General features: G+C 37.2%; 1 protein-coding gene across 1 annotated transcript in view; it reads left to right on the top strand.

Moving 5' to 3' along the window:
* Positions 1-15,269, top strand: part of LOC117324481 (gephyrin-like) — a 122,033-nt gene that overhangs the window by 26,681 nt on the left and 80,083 nt on the right. The window contains 1 exon segment of the mRNA XM_033880360.1: positions 3,525-3,653. Within this exon segment, the coding sequence (XP_033736251.1) occupies positions 3,525-3,653 (129 nt within the window).

Here is a 15,269-nt window from a genome sequence, read left to right as displayed (position 1 = left end):
CTGTCCTTATCGACTAATTAGAAAACGTTTTATGATCTTCATTCATTAGAACCATTTCACTTGTACACTGCCTTACATTGAGTTGTCACTTTCTCTCAATAGCACTATATATACACCGTACCTCAGTATTATAGATACGTTTCACATGATTACTTTGTAATATTGCAATCCTTCCAAATTGCATTTTGTCTAGTGTATTTTCCAAGCACCATATTTAGCTTCTGTATTTGGACACGTATCTATATTTCAAATTACACTCCAAAAGACGACAGCATGTGTTGTCGTGTGCAGCTCTCGCCTTGGTTTTCGTGTTGATATTTAAGTCTGGTGTAAATGGTCGTGTCATTACCCGACAGCTCGAGGGTATAATCCAGACTTCATTTACAGACCAATTCAATTATGTAATATTGAGGCCTTGGACTAGGGTACTTGGCAATGAGAGCTCCGTTAGCCGTGTGGTCAATGATAATACTAAACCACGGCTTCATCGACATGGCAGTCTATATGTTCTTGAACAATAGGTATGAAGGCAAAGTCATGAAAAGGAATTAGGTATATTTAATTTTCAAACATTTGGTATCTGTTACTTTGATTCGTGAAGAAATTTATAAATTTTATTTCGCCAAGAATCAGAAAAAAAGAGAGAAAAAATTACTCATACAGTTTGCTATGAGAATCTTGTATTGCTTTGTTTAATTAACAATGTTTTATTAACTTATGTTAAGAATTGTACGATGTTCGATAATATAAATTCATGTTTTTTCTCGATTCTTGCATGTTTAGATACAGCCAGCTATAATATACTATGCGCTTCTAGAGGTATCCTACTGGAGCCTCCGATGCGGGGGAGTAACACGTTCTCCGTGAACTTCTTTACAAGATGTCACCTGATAATCAAACCTCCTTCCACTAGCTAGCAATATAAAACCTACGATAGTAATTACACAGATGCGGTCCTCCATATTACGTAAATGCCCCGCCTTTTCAGTTTTTAACAATCAGAGTGATTGTCGGTGACGTCACAAGATTAACATTGTGTACCGCCAACACGTGATTGTCTATTTCACGTTCAGAACGGCCATACTGATACGTACCAGTATTTCATTATGGCTATCGACAATTCTATTGCTATATCGTTTATGAATGTCACTTAATGACTTTTATACAATGATGAAGTTTGGCTTTGATATAAATACATTTCGATACGGTAACAAAGCTACATTGTAGATCGAAAGTTTGCGTTTAGAAGGAATAAATAGATAATTGTCAATAACGAAATATGTTACGAGTTATAAATTTAAACTAATTAGAATGCCTACATGCGTGTGAATGAGTCGCTAGACTATTGTGAATTGTAGAATAAACAGGTCGCTGACAGTCGGGTACTATATCAGCTTAAGTGTATTAGTTTTGACGTATTATAATTAGTATCATGGATATTTCTCTCATTCGAGCAAAGTCTCACTTACTAATTTGTACTAAATCTGTTAAGTCAGCAATATTTCTTGTCTCTATCTTTTAAGCTGTTTAAGCTTTATATGATGTCTGGATTGGTTTGGATCTGTATTCTCTGAAAGTGTTTTCATTGTGCTGCACATTTGATCAGTGATTTTAACCACTTTGTAAAAGGTCAGATTATATGCAGTCTGTGAAATGCTCTCTCAATTTTCAAGCTGATATAAGTGTCACGATGAATTTTATAAGGATATCTATAATCTTTTCAGAAATATCTTAACATTCTCAGACGTGCATTATTATATATCTGCAATATTGTCAGAAGTACAAGTATCTGTAATATTCTTAGAAATTACATCTCCTCTGACGTATCTGTAATAATCTCTGACGTATCTGTAACATTCTCTGACGTATCTGTAAAATGCTCTGACGTATCTGTTATAATCTCTGACGTATCTGTAATATTCTCTGACGTATCTGTAATAATCTCTGACGTATCTGTAATAATCTCTGACGTATCTGTAATATTCTCTGACGTATCTGTAAAATGCTCTGACGTATCTGTAATAATCTCTGACGTATCTGTAATAATCTCTGACGTATCTGTAATAATCTCTGACGTATCTGTAATATTCTCTGACGTATCTGTAACATTCTCTGACGCATCTGTAATATTCGCTGACGTATCTGTAATAATCTCTGACGTATCTGTAATAATCTCTGACGTGTATCTGTAATAATCTCTGACGTATCTGTAATATTCTCTGACGTATCTGTAATAATCTCTGACGTATCTGTAATAATCTCTGACGTATCTGTAATATTCTCTGACGTATCTGTATAATGCTCTGACGTATCTGTAATAATCTCTGACGTATCTGTAATAATCTCTGACGTATCTGTAATAATCTCTGACGTATCTGTAATATTCTCTGACGTATCTGTAATAATCTCTGACGTATCTGTAATATTCTCTGACGCATCTGTAATATTCTCTGACGTATCTGTAATAATCTGTGACGTATCTGTAATATTCTCTGACGTATCTGTAATATTCTCTGACGCATCTGTAATAATCTCTGACGTATCTGTAATATTCTCTGACGCATCTGTAATATTCTCTGACGCATCTGTAATATTCTCTGACGTATCTGTAATAATCTCTGACGTATCTGTAATAATCTCTGACGTATCTGTAATATTCTCTGACGTATCTGTAATATTCTCTGACGTATCTGTAATATTCTCTGACGTATCTGTAATAATCTCTGACGTATCTGTAACATTCTCTGACGTATCTGTAACATTCTCTGACGCATCTGTAACATTCGCTGACGTATCTGTAATATTCGCTGACGTATCTGTAATAATCTCTGACGTATCTGTAATAATCTCTGACGTATCTGTTATATTCTCTGACGTATCTTTAATATTCTCTGACGTATCTGTAATATTCTCTGACGTATCTGTAATAATCTGTGACGTATCTGTAATATTCTCTGACGTATCTGTAATAATCTGTGACGTATCTGTAATATTCTCTGACGTATCTGTAACATTCTCTGACGCATCTGTAACATTCGCTGACGTATCTGTAATATTCGCTGACGTATCTGTAATAATCTCTGACGTATCTGTAATAATCTCTGACGTGTATCTGTAATAATCTCTGACGTATCTGTAATATTCTCTGACGTATCTGTGATATTCTCTGACGTATCTGTAATAATCTCTGACGTATCTGTAATATTCTCTGACGTATCTGTAATATTCTCTGACGTATCTGTAATATTATCTGACGTATCTGTAATAATCTCTGACGTATCTGTAATATTCTCTGACGTATCTGTAATAATCTCTGACGTATCTGTTTTATTCTAAGAAACACTCATAATGCGTAGCAACGTGTCAATCCTCAATGTATTGTGTATAATATGAATTGATATATACCATAGCAACCTTTACTTTCTACACATTGTTGTAAGATAAAACGAAAGGAAGAAGAACGATAACTCCTTTTATTCCACCGACTACTTGATGTCAAAGTTTTTGTGTTATCTGTGTTGTAGGCAAAGTGGATATAAAGGTGGCGTATCGTCCCCGGGAGTCCCCCTACCCCCTCGTCAGTGTGAAGGAAGCCGTCCAAACCGTGCTGGATAACACACCCCAGCTTGCCACGGAGACTGTTCACTTCAGAGGTAGGATCCACAACACATTGACACCACATACTGTTCTTACCCACCCAATGATGTATTGTATCCGCTGGTACCACTGACTTTCTTACTTGACCCACAATGTTCAGTATTGACATAGCTGGTACCACCGATATTTTCCAAACAATGTACTGTATTAATTTTGTTGGTATCACCAATATATTTGCCCAAAATGTACTTTCATCAATTTCGTTGGTGCCACCGACTTACTCGTCCCACAGTGTATTGTATTACTTTCCTTGGTACCACTCGTTTAACACAGTACTGCATTGTTTTACCTGTACTAACGACTGTTACTACTCGCCCACACTGTAATGTATTGTTTTACCTGTACTAACGACTGTTAATACTCGCCCACATTGTATTGTATTGTTTTACCTGTACTAACGACTGTTACTACTCGCCCACATTGTACTGTATTGTTTTACCTGTACTAACGACTGTTACTACTCGCCCACATTGTATTGTATTGTTTTACCTGTACTAACGACTGTTACTACTCGCCCACATTGTAATGTATTGTTTTACCTGTACCAACGACTTAATACTCGCCCACATTGTATTGTATTGTTTTACCTGTACTAACGACTGTTACTACTCGCCCACGTTGTATTGTATTGTTTTACCTGTACTAACGACTGTTACTACTCGCCCATATTGTACTGTATTGTTTTACCTGTATAATGACTTTTACTACTCACCCACATTGTATTGTATTGGTTTACCTGTATAATGACTTTTACTACTCGCCCACATTGTATTGTATTGTTTTACCTGTATAATGACTTTTACTACTCACCCACATTGTATTGTATTGTTTTACCTGTACTAACGACTGTTACTACTCGCCCACGTTGTATTGTATTGTTTTACCTGTATAATGACTGTTACTACTCGCCACTACTGTATTGTTTTTACCTGTACTAACGACTGTTACTACTCGCCCACATTGTATTGTATTGTTTTACCTGTACTAACGACTGTTACTACTCGCCCACATGTAATGTATTGTTTTACCTGTACCAACGACTTAATACTCGCCCACATTGTATTGTATTGTTTTACCTGTACTAACGACTGTTACTACTCGCCCACGTTGTATTGTATTGTTTTACCTGTACTAACGACTGTTACTACTCGCCCATATTGTACTGTATTGTTTTACCTGTATAATGACTTTTACTACTCACCCACATTGTATTGTATTGTTTTACCTGTATAATGACTTTTACTACTCGCCCACATTGTATTGTATTGTTTTACCTGTATAATGACTTTTACTACTCACCCCACATTGTATTGTATTGTTTTACCTGTACTAACGACTGTTACTACTCGCCCACGTTGTATTGTATTGTTTTACCTGTATAATGACTGTTACTACTCGCCCACGTTGTATTGTATTGTTTTACCTGTATAATGACTTTTACTACTCGCCCATATTGTACTGTATTGTTTTACCTGTATAACGACTGTTACTACTCGCCCACGTTGTATTGTATTGTTTTACCTGTATAATGACCTTTGCTACTCGCCCACATTGTACTATATTGTTTTACCTGTACTAACGACTGTTACTACTCGCCCACATTGTATTGTATTGTTTTACCTGTATAATGACTGTTACTACTCGCCCACATTGTATTGTATTGTTTTAACTGTACTAACGACTGTTACTACTCGCCCACATTGTATTGTATTGTTTTACATGTATAATGACTTTTACTACTCACCCACATTGTATTGTATTGTTTTACCTGTACTAACGACTGTTACTACTCACCCACATTGTATTGTATTGTTTTACCTGTACTAACGACTGTTACTACTCGCCCACATGGTATTGTATTGTTTTACCTGTACTAACGACTGTTACTACTCGCCCACATTGTATTGTATTGTTTTACCTGTATAATGACTTTTACTACTCACCCACATTGTATTGTATTGTTTTACCTGTATAATGACTTTTACTACTCACCCACATTGTATTGTATTGTTTTACCTGTATAATGACTTTTACTACTCGCCCACATTGTATTGTATTGTTTTACCTGTACTAACGACTGTTACTACTCGCCCACATTGTATTGTATTGTTTTACCTGTATAATGACTTTTACTACTCACCCACATTGTATTGTATTGTTTTACCTGTACTAATGACTGTTACTACTCGCCCACATTGAATTGTATTGTTTTACCTGTACTAACGACTGTTACTACTCACCCACATTGAATTGTATTGTTTTACCTGTATAATGACTTTTACTACTCACCCACATTGTATTGTATTGTTTTACCTGTACTAATGACTGTTACTACTCGCCAACATGGTATTGTATTGTTTTACCTGTACTAACGACTGTTACTACTCACCCACATTGTAATGTATTGTTTTACCTGTACTAACGACTTTTACTACTCACCCACATTGTAATGTATTGTTTTACCTGTATAATGACTGTTACTACTCACCCACATTGTATTGTATTGTTTTACCTGTATAATGACTTTTACTACTCACCCACATTGTATTGTATTGTTTTACCTGTACTAATGACTGTTACTACTCGCCCACATGGTATTGTATTGTTTTACCTGTACTAACGACTGTTACTACTCACCCACATTGTAATGTATTGTTTTACCTGTACTAACGACTTTTACTACTCACCCACATTGTAATGTATTGTTTTACCTGTATAATGACTGTTACTACTCGCCCACATTGTAATGTATTGTTTTACCTGTACTCATGACTGTTACTACTCACCCACATTGTATTGTATTGGTTTCACTGGAATCATACCATGTCTTAATCGCGTCCTTATGCCCTTGGTTACGAGTTCTCCTTGCAAGCTGATATATATATATATATATATGGAGTGATTAGAACGACATTGATCTCTTACGGGTTTTATATCAAGAGAGGACCTATAAATTGAGGATTTGAAATGATCTTTACAATAAACTGTATCCCATGTAGTACATAGAGGATACTGAAAGGTTTCTCGTTGAATATAATATATTTCAGATATGACAACATATCGAATTTTTCCCGCACGAGTGAAAAATATCTGTATTTGACATACGAGTGGCATAGTGGCACGCGTATATAAAAATGTATATTGGGATTAAACAAGTGATAATTATAAGCGCGGGAATCAACAGCGTATTCTTTGACGTCGTATTATTGTGACATCAAGCTTGATAACAAGACGTCGTCATTTCTTTTCTTACCCAGTAAGTTTGGATTGCAAAATTTGTCAAATCAGTATTGCATTTTTACGTGGTCCGTCCGTCCGTAAACAATTCTTGTTATCGCTATTTCTGAGAAAATACTGACGGAATCTTTCTCAAATTTCATATACAGGTTTCCCTTGGTCAGTAGTTATGCATATTGCATTTTGGGACTGATCGGAAAACAACATGGCCAACAGGCAGCCATTTTTTGATATTGACAGTTGAAGTTTGTTATCACTATTTCTTAGAAAGTGCTGGAGGGATGTTTCTCAAATTTCATATGCAGGTTCCCTTTGGTCTGTAGTTTTGCATAATGCATTTTGGGACCAATCTGTAAACAACATGGCTGACAGGCAGCCATCTTGTATTTTGACAATTGAAGTTTGTTATCGCTATTTCTCAGAAAGTACTGAAGGGATCTTTCTCAAATTTCATATAAAGGGTCCCCTTGGTGCCTAGTTATGCATATTGCATTTTGAGACCAATTGGAAAACAACATGGCCGACAGGCAGCCATCTTGGATTTTGACAATTGAAGTTTGTTATCGCTATTTCTCAGAAAGTACTGAAGGGATCTTTCTCAAATTTCATATGTAGGTTTCCCTTGGTGCCTAGTTATGCATATTGCATTTTGAGACCAATCTGAAAACAACATGGCCGACAGGCAGCCATCTTGGATTTTGACAATTGAAGTTTGTTATCGCTATTTCTCATAAAGTACTGAAGGGATCTTTCTCAAATTTCATATGTAGGTTCCCCTTGGTGCCTAGTTATGCATATTGCATTTTGAGACTAATCGGAAAACAACATGGCCAACAGGCAGCCATCTTGGATTTTGCCAATTGAAGTTTTTTATCGCTATTTCTCAGAAAGCACTGAAGGGATCTTTCTCAAATTTCATACGTAGGTTCCCTTGGTGCCTAGTTATGCATATTGCATTTTGAGACCGATCGGAAAACAACATGGCCGACAGACAGCCATCTTGGATTTTGACAATTGAAGATTGTTATCGCTATTTCTCAGAAAGTGATGATGGGATCTTTCCCAAATTTCATATGTAGGTTCCCCTTGGTGCCTAGTTATGCATATTGCATTTTGAGACCAATCTGAAAACAACATGGCCGACAGGCAGCCATCTTGGATTTTGACAATTGAAGTTTGTTATCGCTATTTCTCATAAAGTCCTGAAGGGATCTTTCTCAAATTTCATATGTAGGTTCCCCTTGGTGCCTAGTTATGCATAGTGCATTTTGAGACCAATTGGAAAACAACATGGCCGACAGGCAGCCATCTTGGATTTTGACAATTGAAGTTTTTTATCGCTATTTCTCAGAAAGTACTGAAGGGATCTTTCTCAAATTTCATATGTAGGTTTCTCTTGGTGCCTAGTTATGTATATTGCATTTTGAGACCAATCGGAAAACAACATGGCTGACAGGCAGCCATCTTGGATATTGACAATTGAAGTTTGTTATCGCTATTTCTCAGAAAGTACTGAAGGGATCTTTCTCAAATTTCATATGTAGGTTTCCCTCAGTGCCTAGTTATGCATATTGGGACCAATCCGAAAACAACATGGCCGACAGACAGCCATTATTGCTAAATCCTAAATTTTATATATAGGTACCCCTTGTTTGAAATGTACTTGCTAAAGAGGGCTGTTTATGAAAATACACAGATTAGTAAGACTTAGAGGAAGGGGAAAGTAGAGAAAAGATCAATCTGACATGGAACCTATAAAGATCATTCAATGGTGGGCGCCAAGATCCCTCTGGGATCTCTTGTTAATAGTGCAGTAAAGTGACCACATATTCCACATTCGCTTCAGTTGGATTCGAACCAAGAAGTCGGCGGATTCGAATGCGGTGAAAAGATGGCACCATACTGATTGGTAAAAATAAACAAATGTTATATCATCATAATTTCATTAGTGATGATAAAAGTTTATTAAATGAAATAAAAGTTACTAGTGATAATATAAGCAGTGATGATATAAGTTTTCATCAAGGTGATGAACTATAATATTTCACTAGTGAAAAATGAATAAATTTCTCTTCATATACTGTGTAAAGAAAATCCTACTTGCAATCTTCAGACTGTACCGAGCCTTGAACCACCAACACTCAGTCTGGACTACCTAACAGGATTGTAAGTCTACGTTAGGTCATACATTTGCTTGCCCTACCTTATCCTATAACAGAAAATTTGACGTGAAAACGAGCCATCATTATATATCTGCCCAAACCCACTTCCTCAACATTGCATCTGGTGGCCTTGACCTCGTCAGTTATCCTGACCCTCTCCACTAACAGACCTTCCGACCATTAGGTGCGCACTGTATATCCCGTCCCAAATTTTAGTTCTGTTATATCCGCATGTTAGTGATTAAGTTATCGACCTTAGATCGACAATCGAACGAACGTACAGGTAAAGAATGTGTGTCATAACGCACTATATGGTTGAATACCGTTCCTAAGACTCATAATATCCCTTGTTAGTGCGAATTAACACGTGTAAAACTGCGGCATATGAATGGCGTTCATATCAAAGATCCAATACACACAGGAATGCGTTTCAGTGTACTGCAATTTTTTTTTCAATGTCGTTAATTGCAAGACAAATGCTATACGCTGCACTTGTTAACCAGATACAGGAGCTAGGTGGGCGAAAATCCACCAGCGAGCTGGCGAAGGACCAGGATGTAGAGAGTCGGGATATGGAGAGTCTGTTGTACAGACCAACTGTGTTGACCCAGTCACAGGTAGACTCAATGTCGCCCGACATTGTATGCTTCGCGGGAAATTGACATTTTGACATACCGCATTTTACCATTATTAGTACTTTCAACGCGACTTCAAAGAGAGATCATGAATCATTTCCAGTGAACGAACTATTGATACACAGTGGTTCACATGCAAATGTAGCATAGTATGAATAATGTACTTCTGCATCAAAAATACTGTACAATGTTTGTTATACATAAAACAGATTTTTGTTTGGTTAACAAAAGGTTAAAGGTACAGCCATGTAATCTTTACCTTCACACTGTTTGACGATTGTATGTTCAAGTTCAAGTTCTTTATTGACTTTGAGTCTTCCGACTCATCAGTATCATATACATACATAATATACAAATTTTACATAACATTGACAACATCAGACAAAACAGTTATGCATCACTTAATGCTTATCAGTTCCTTAATTGCCTGCTAATTTTAACGCATTTATCGATAAAATTCGTGTGATCATTGTCGTGATAGTTTAAAATGAAATTGTCTTGAGAGTGACTTTCTGAATATTTACATCATTATGTAAAGGGTGATTTCCCCATTATTTATTAGGCCCTATAAAAAAGAAAATCCAACCCATCATCGAACAGTCGTTCTTGGAAGGCTTAAAGAAAACGGTTCACATATATTACCGATATGTAATTTCCCTCTAATCTTATTTCGTTGCTAATAGTGACCTGTTGTGACCACTGTTCCCTCCGGTCCAGGGACTCTGGACATTAGGGATGCTGGGAATATGGAATTTTAACCAGCTTGTTTTTCGCTCAGTTTCTCAAAATGCATCAATGTTATTTTAGCCAGGCCTTGGATATTGTAGCATTGTAGTACAGACATATACACACACCCTACAGAGTACAGTGTAGTACAGACATCTCAACACACCCTACAGATTACATTGTAGTACAGACATCTCAACACACCCTACATATTACATTGTAGTATAGACATCTCAACACACCCTACAGATTACATTGTAGTACAGACATCACAACACACCCTACATATTACATTGTAGTACAGACATCTCAACACACCCTACATATTACATTGTAGTACAGACATCTCAACACACCCTACATATTACATTGTAGTACAGACATCTCAACACACCCTACATATTACATTGTAGTACAGACATCTCAACACACCCTACAGATTACATTGTAGTACAGACATCTCAACACACCCTACATATTACATTGTAGTACAGACATCTCAACACGCCCTACAGAGTACATTGTAGTATGGACATCTCAACACACCCTACATATTACATTGTAGTACAGACATCTCAACACACACTTCATATTACATTGTAGTACGGACATCTCAACACACCCTACAGAGTACATTGTAGTATGGACATCTCAACACACACTACGGAGTACATGAATTTAATTATTTTTGACAAATTTTTTTAGTAAAATTGAGAAGTTGATATTGATTGTTTCTCCTATTGATTTACAAATTAGTTCACAGCCAAAAATTGAAGTAATTATATCATCTATCAGGTCGATTTGCTCTAACTTTTAAGAAAAAGTTATTATTGGGATCAAATGGCATATTTAGGTAATTTTGAGAATAAGTGATATTGCGAAATTTGATCTTTGTTTTGCAACAGATCTATAGTAACACATTTATAACATATACATTGTACTTCCATACTATTATTTGAAGTTTTCAGATGGTTTCTTGTAGAAATCATCTCGTCAAAAGACATTTCAATTGCGTCCATTACGAACGACATAGCAGTGCATTATTTTAGGGGCTGAACTCCACAGAGCACGTCTTAACAATCTCAATATGGTAATGCAGTATGTTCGATAATGAAAATTAAGACCATGGTGCATTAAATGGGTCTGGTCGTTTACCTAGGGATCAAAGGTCTTTGGGGGAAGCAACCGTTGGTGAAGTGGGTTGAAGACTCTACATAATAAGGGATCAGGGTCACAGTGGAGTCCGAAAAAAGTAAAATAAAAAGAAAACGCGACAAAATTGCGCAAGTTTAATGGGTTCAAAATTACCTGTTAATACACAAATCGCTTAATTCATCCAAATTCATTTACAAACCGTTTCTCATGTGGCCATTAAGGCCCCTTGGACCTTTTGTTCACACCTCTTATCGTGTCTAGACATCACATTTTTGACTAGGATCTCGGAGGTCGTAATGTGGTTAAAGCTATAATTAGAGCCAGATTTCATACGGTGTATATTATCTATTAACCCTAACGATTCAGATCAACAGCAGACTTTGATAAAATTTATTTAACATTGTATCGGTGAAAAGTAATTTACTGTTCATTGCAGCCAAATCTTATTCTGTGATCTGCTGCCACGTGTCTGTTGAATTATATCCAGAGAAACTAATTTATGGCTATATATACCATTAATTACTCGATCGGGAGTAACATTTGTATATGTCGTGCAAATATCCCAGTACTTAGATAACTTATAAGTTATAGTTGAATTTAATGTAGAATGCAATATTCAACTGAAGTAATGACGATTGCAAATTAAGAACTGTCGTAAGTGACGGAATGTACCTCGCGATATGTACGTGGAATGCAGCCTCCAACAGGAGTTATATCACGGGTTTTGTCTTACCCTATTGGATATTACTCGTCAGTGAACCTTAATTCCAGAGAAGTTAGGGATCTGCCGTCAAGCGGAACAGGGATGCCATAAAAAGGGGTATGTGTACCGAGGTGTTCCACCGCCCGCGGGTGTGGTGACAGACAGCGTAGTGCGAATTAATTCATTATAAACGCGTTAGCCGCCCAGCTCTTCCTTAAAGGACCACCGCGCATCTCCTGTGTTTTTCATTATCCCTATGGTGTGGTATCAAGTTATGAGAGATTTTTTTTCGAATTGTGAAGTGAGGAATGATGAATTGCACAATGTTGATTTTTAATTTTTGGTTGCAACGTTTGCTTCCTTGTGGACTTGGTATGTTTTTCTCGTTACAATTTGTCAGCTACTCCTCATAACCTGACAGATGAAAGAATTAAGCTAAACTTAATTTATACTGCAGTTCTTTTTACAAAATGTATAATTACTGCACTGACGAAATTGCCTATCCAGATTAGGATTAGCTTCCCCCCCCCCCCCCCCCCCCCCAGAGAGATATACAATGTATATGACATTGTAGTCCATTTGATATGACATTGGTCTTGGTATCAAAATTACCTGTGATTCACTAGCCATTACTCTGGAGTAGGATACATGCCATCGCCTTATTCGATATAATCGGAGTTCATTGTTTCTGTAGATTGTTCGACGTGTTGTTGATACAGTGACAGTACTTCGATAATATGTATAAAACGTTTACAGTTATTATACTTTGCGACAGCCTCTTCAGTTCCAACCCCAAAACTTTCCTGACAGTTTAGAGGCACCCAGCCGTGATATTCCACACATTGATAATGCTATTTCGTACCTTTGCTAGTCTTCAAAAACCGGTGACGTGTTTCATTGTGGGTTTGTTATCCGTATGAGGACAATCAATCTACAGCTGGACAATAAACGTACACTTTCCCGTGTATTTGGAGTGTTATTTATCCTCTCTCTTCACGTCACGTGTTCACCACGCGGTTGCGGGACAGCTCTGACGGGAAACATTTACTGGTTAATAAGCCGCCGTAATTGTTAGGTAATCACCTGGTTCTACCTACTAGATCACTTATTGTTTGTGTTTTTGCCTAGAAACAATGTTGGTAGGTATGTATATATAATGTGCCTGTAACGACTATGTTAAGATGACATCTGTACGATAGAGAGGCGTCACCCCGTATCGAAAGATTTTTGTCAGGTCTTGACGTGTCGCGCTCTTGCATGTTGACGCACGTGTATTTCAACACCCGTGTAATTATCGTGTAGCGACTTACACATGTCACAAGACAGCACATATTTCTTCCGTGTGACTAGGTGTTAGTAACATACACATAAACATCCGGTAAGGCACGGGTTTCCAGTATATCGTTGATAGCGACAGAAACTTACGGTAAAATCGTGTTTGCACGTGCAATAAACTAATATGGGTTTATAATAAATATAAGACCTTGGGCTATTAACTTGATATTATGACTAACACGTATAGACTAAGCAAGCGTTCCTGTGAGTAAAGTAACGTAAACTGTATGACAAAGCACCCGTACCACACTATGGAACCAACTGTTAGCGACATACCGATGTACAACAAACGACGGGTCCCATGTAACTAGATGACATCCGTTTCGGGTGATATCACAATGTGAAATTTTATTTTTTGGTTTGCTGAATTCGCCATAGTTATGGCACTAATGGCGAATGTCGAAAACTGGCGAATATTAGTGCATAAGAGTATCTTCATCTCTGATGTGCAAAGATACAGTTTAGGTAAAGAGAAAGATAAACGGTAAGTTAATGGCAAGCTTATAGACCGGAAAGACATTTGACAACACAGTTCATTCAATGCCATTATGTTTAGGACTGATATAGTAGTTATGTTGATAACATGTCAACCAGGGCTTGTTAAACGCTTGTATGACTTGGAAGATGTTACCTTACCATGATATTGAAATCAAACGCACTAAAGATCCTTCGCTGAGGACACATCGATGTTGGGTAAATTATAGCTCACGACAGTACAACGAATGACCACTTACTGGGGAACTTGCTCCTGTTAATAGCATACTTAGCATGATAAAATTATGAGGATATTTTACAACTCTGGATAAAACATGCTTATTCACGTCCACACGTGTTAAATTTCAAATGAAGTTTCAATCAGTATGCCGTGATACAGCGGTGTGCCCGCTTTTATCAATACCAATATGTCTCTACTAAGACAGCTCTGTATTTACAGAGTGCAATTTTCTTAAATTCTTGACATGAATAGCAAAAATACCGTGGTTAAATTACATATGACGATTTTAAATCCGAATGGCGAAATTTTGCTCCGCGGAAAACAACTAAACTGTTATACGGCATAACTCTAAAATATACCGCATGCATTTCGATATTTTGTCATGGATGGAAAGTCATGGCAGTCACATGAATCCAATGAGAACAACATAGAATACCGACACAATGACTTAACCGTAATGCTAGCAAAAATATGGATAGTATAGAGACACTTGCAAAAGTACAAGGTGGATGAGACCGTGTGTTCAGGAAGAGTAAACGTCTTCAGCTAAATCAGCGTCTGGCGCAGTACAAATCTAGGTCATGACGACACCCGCAGTACAAATCTAGGTCACGGCGATACCCGCAGTACAAATCTAGGTCACGGCGACACCCGCAGTACAAATCTAGGTCACGGCGACACCCGCAGTACAAATCTAGGTCACGGCGACACCCGCGGTACAAATTTGGGTCAAATACAGGTAAAGTCACCTTCTCAGGAACCCCTAATAACGGAGCAACTAGTTACACCAAGAAGCACCAAACACGTGTGATGTACATCACGTCGACCATAAACTTCCCCGTGGTCTCCATCAACCTACACCAAGGATATATATCAATTTATATGATTCAGTATTGATAATGCCTGAAACACACTGATTTATTATCATTAATTTGGGAACTTTA

This window comes from Pecten maximus, chromosome 3, assembly GCF_902652985.1.
Source record: "Pecten maximus chromosome 3, xPecMax1.1, whole genome shotgun sequence".
Taxonomy (NCBI): Eukaryota; Metazoa; Mollusca; class Bivalvia; order Pectinida; family Pectinidae; genus Pecten; species Pecten maximus.
This window is presented reverse-complemented; position numbering and strand designations above follow the sequence as displayed.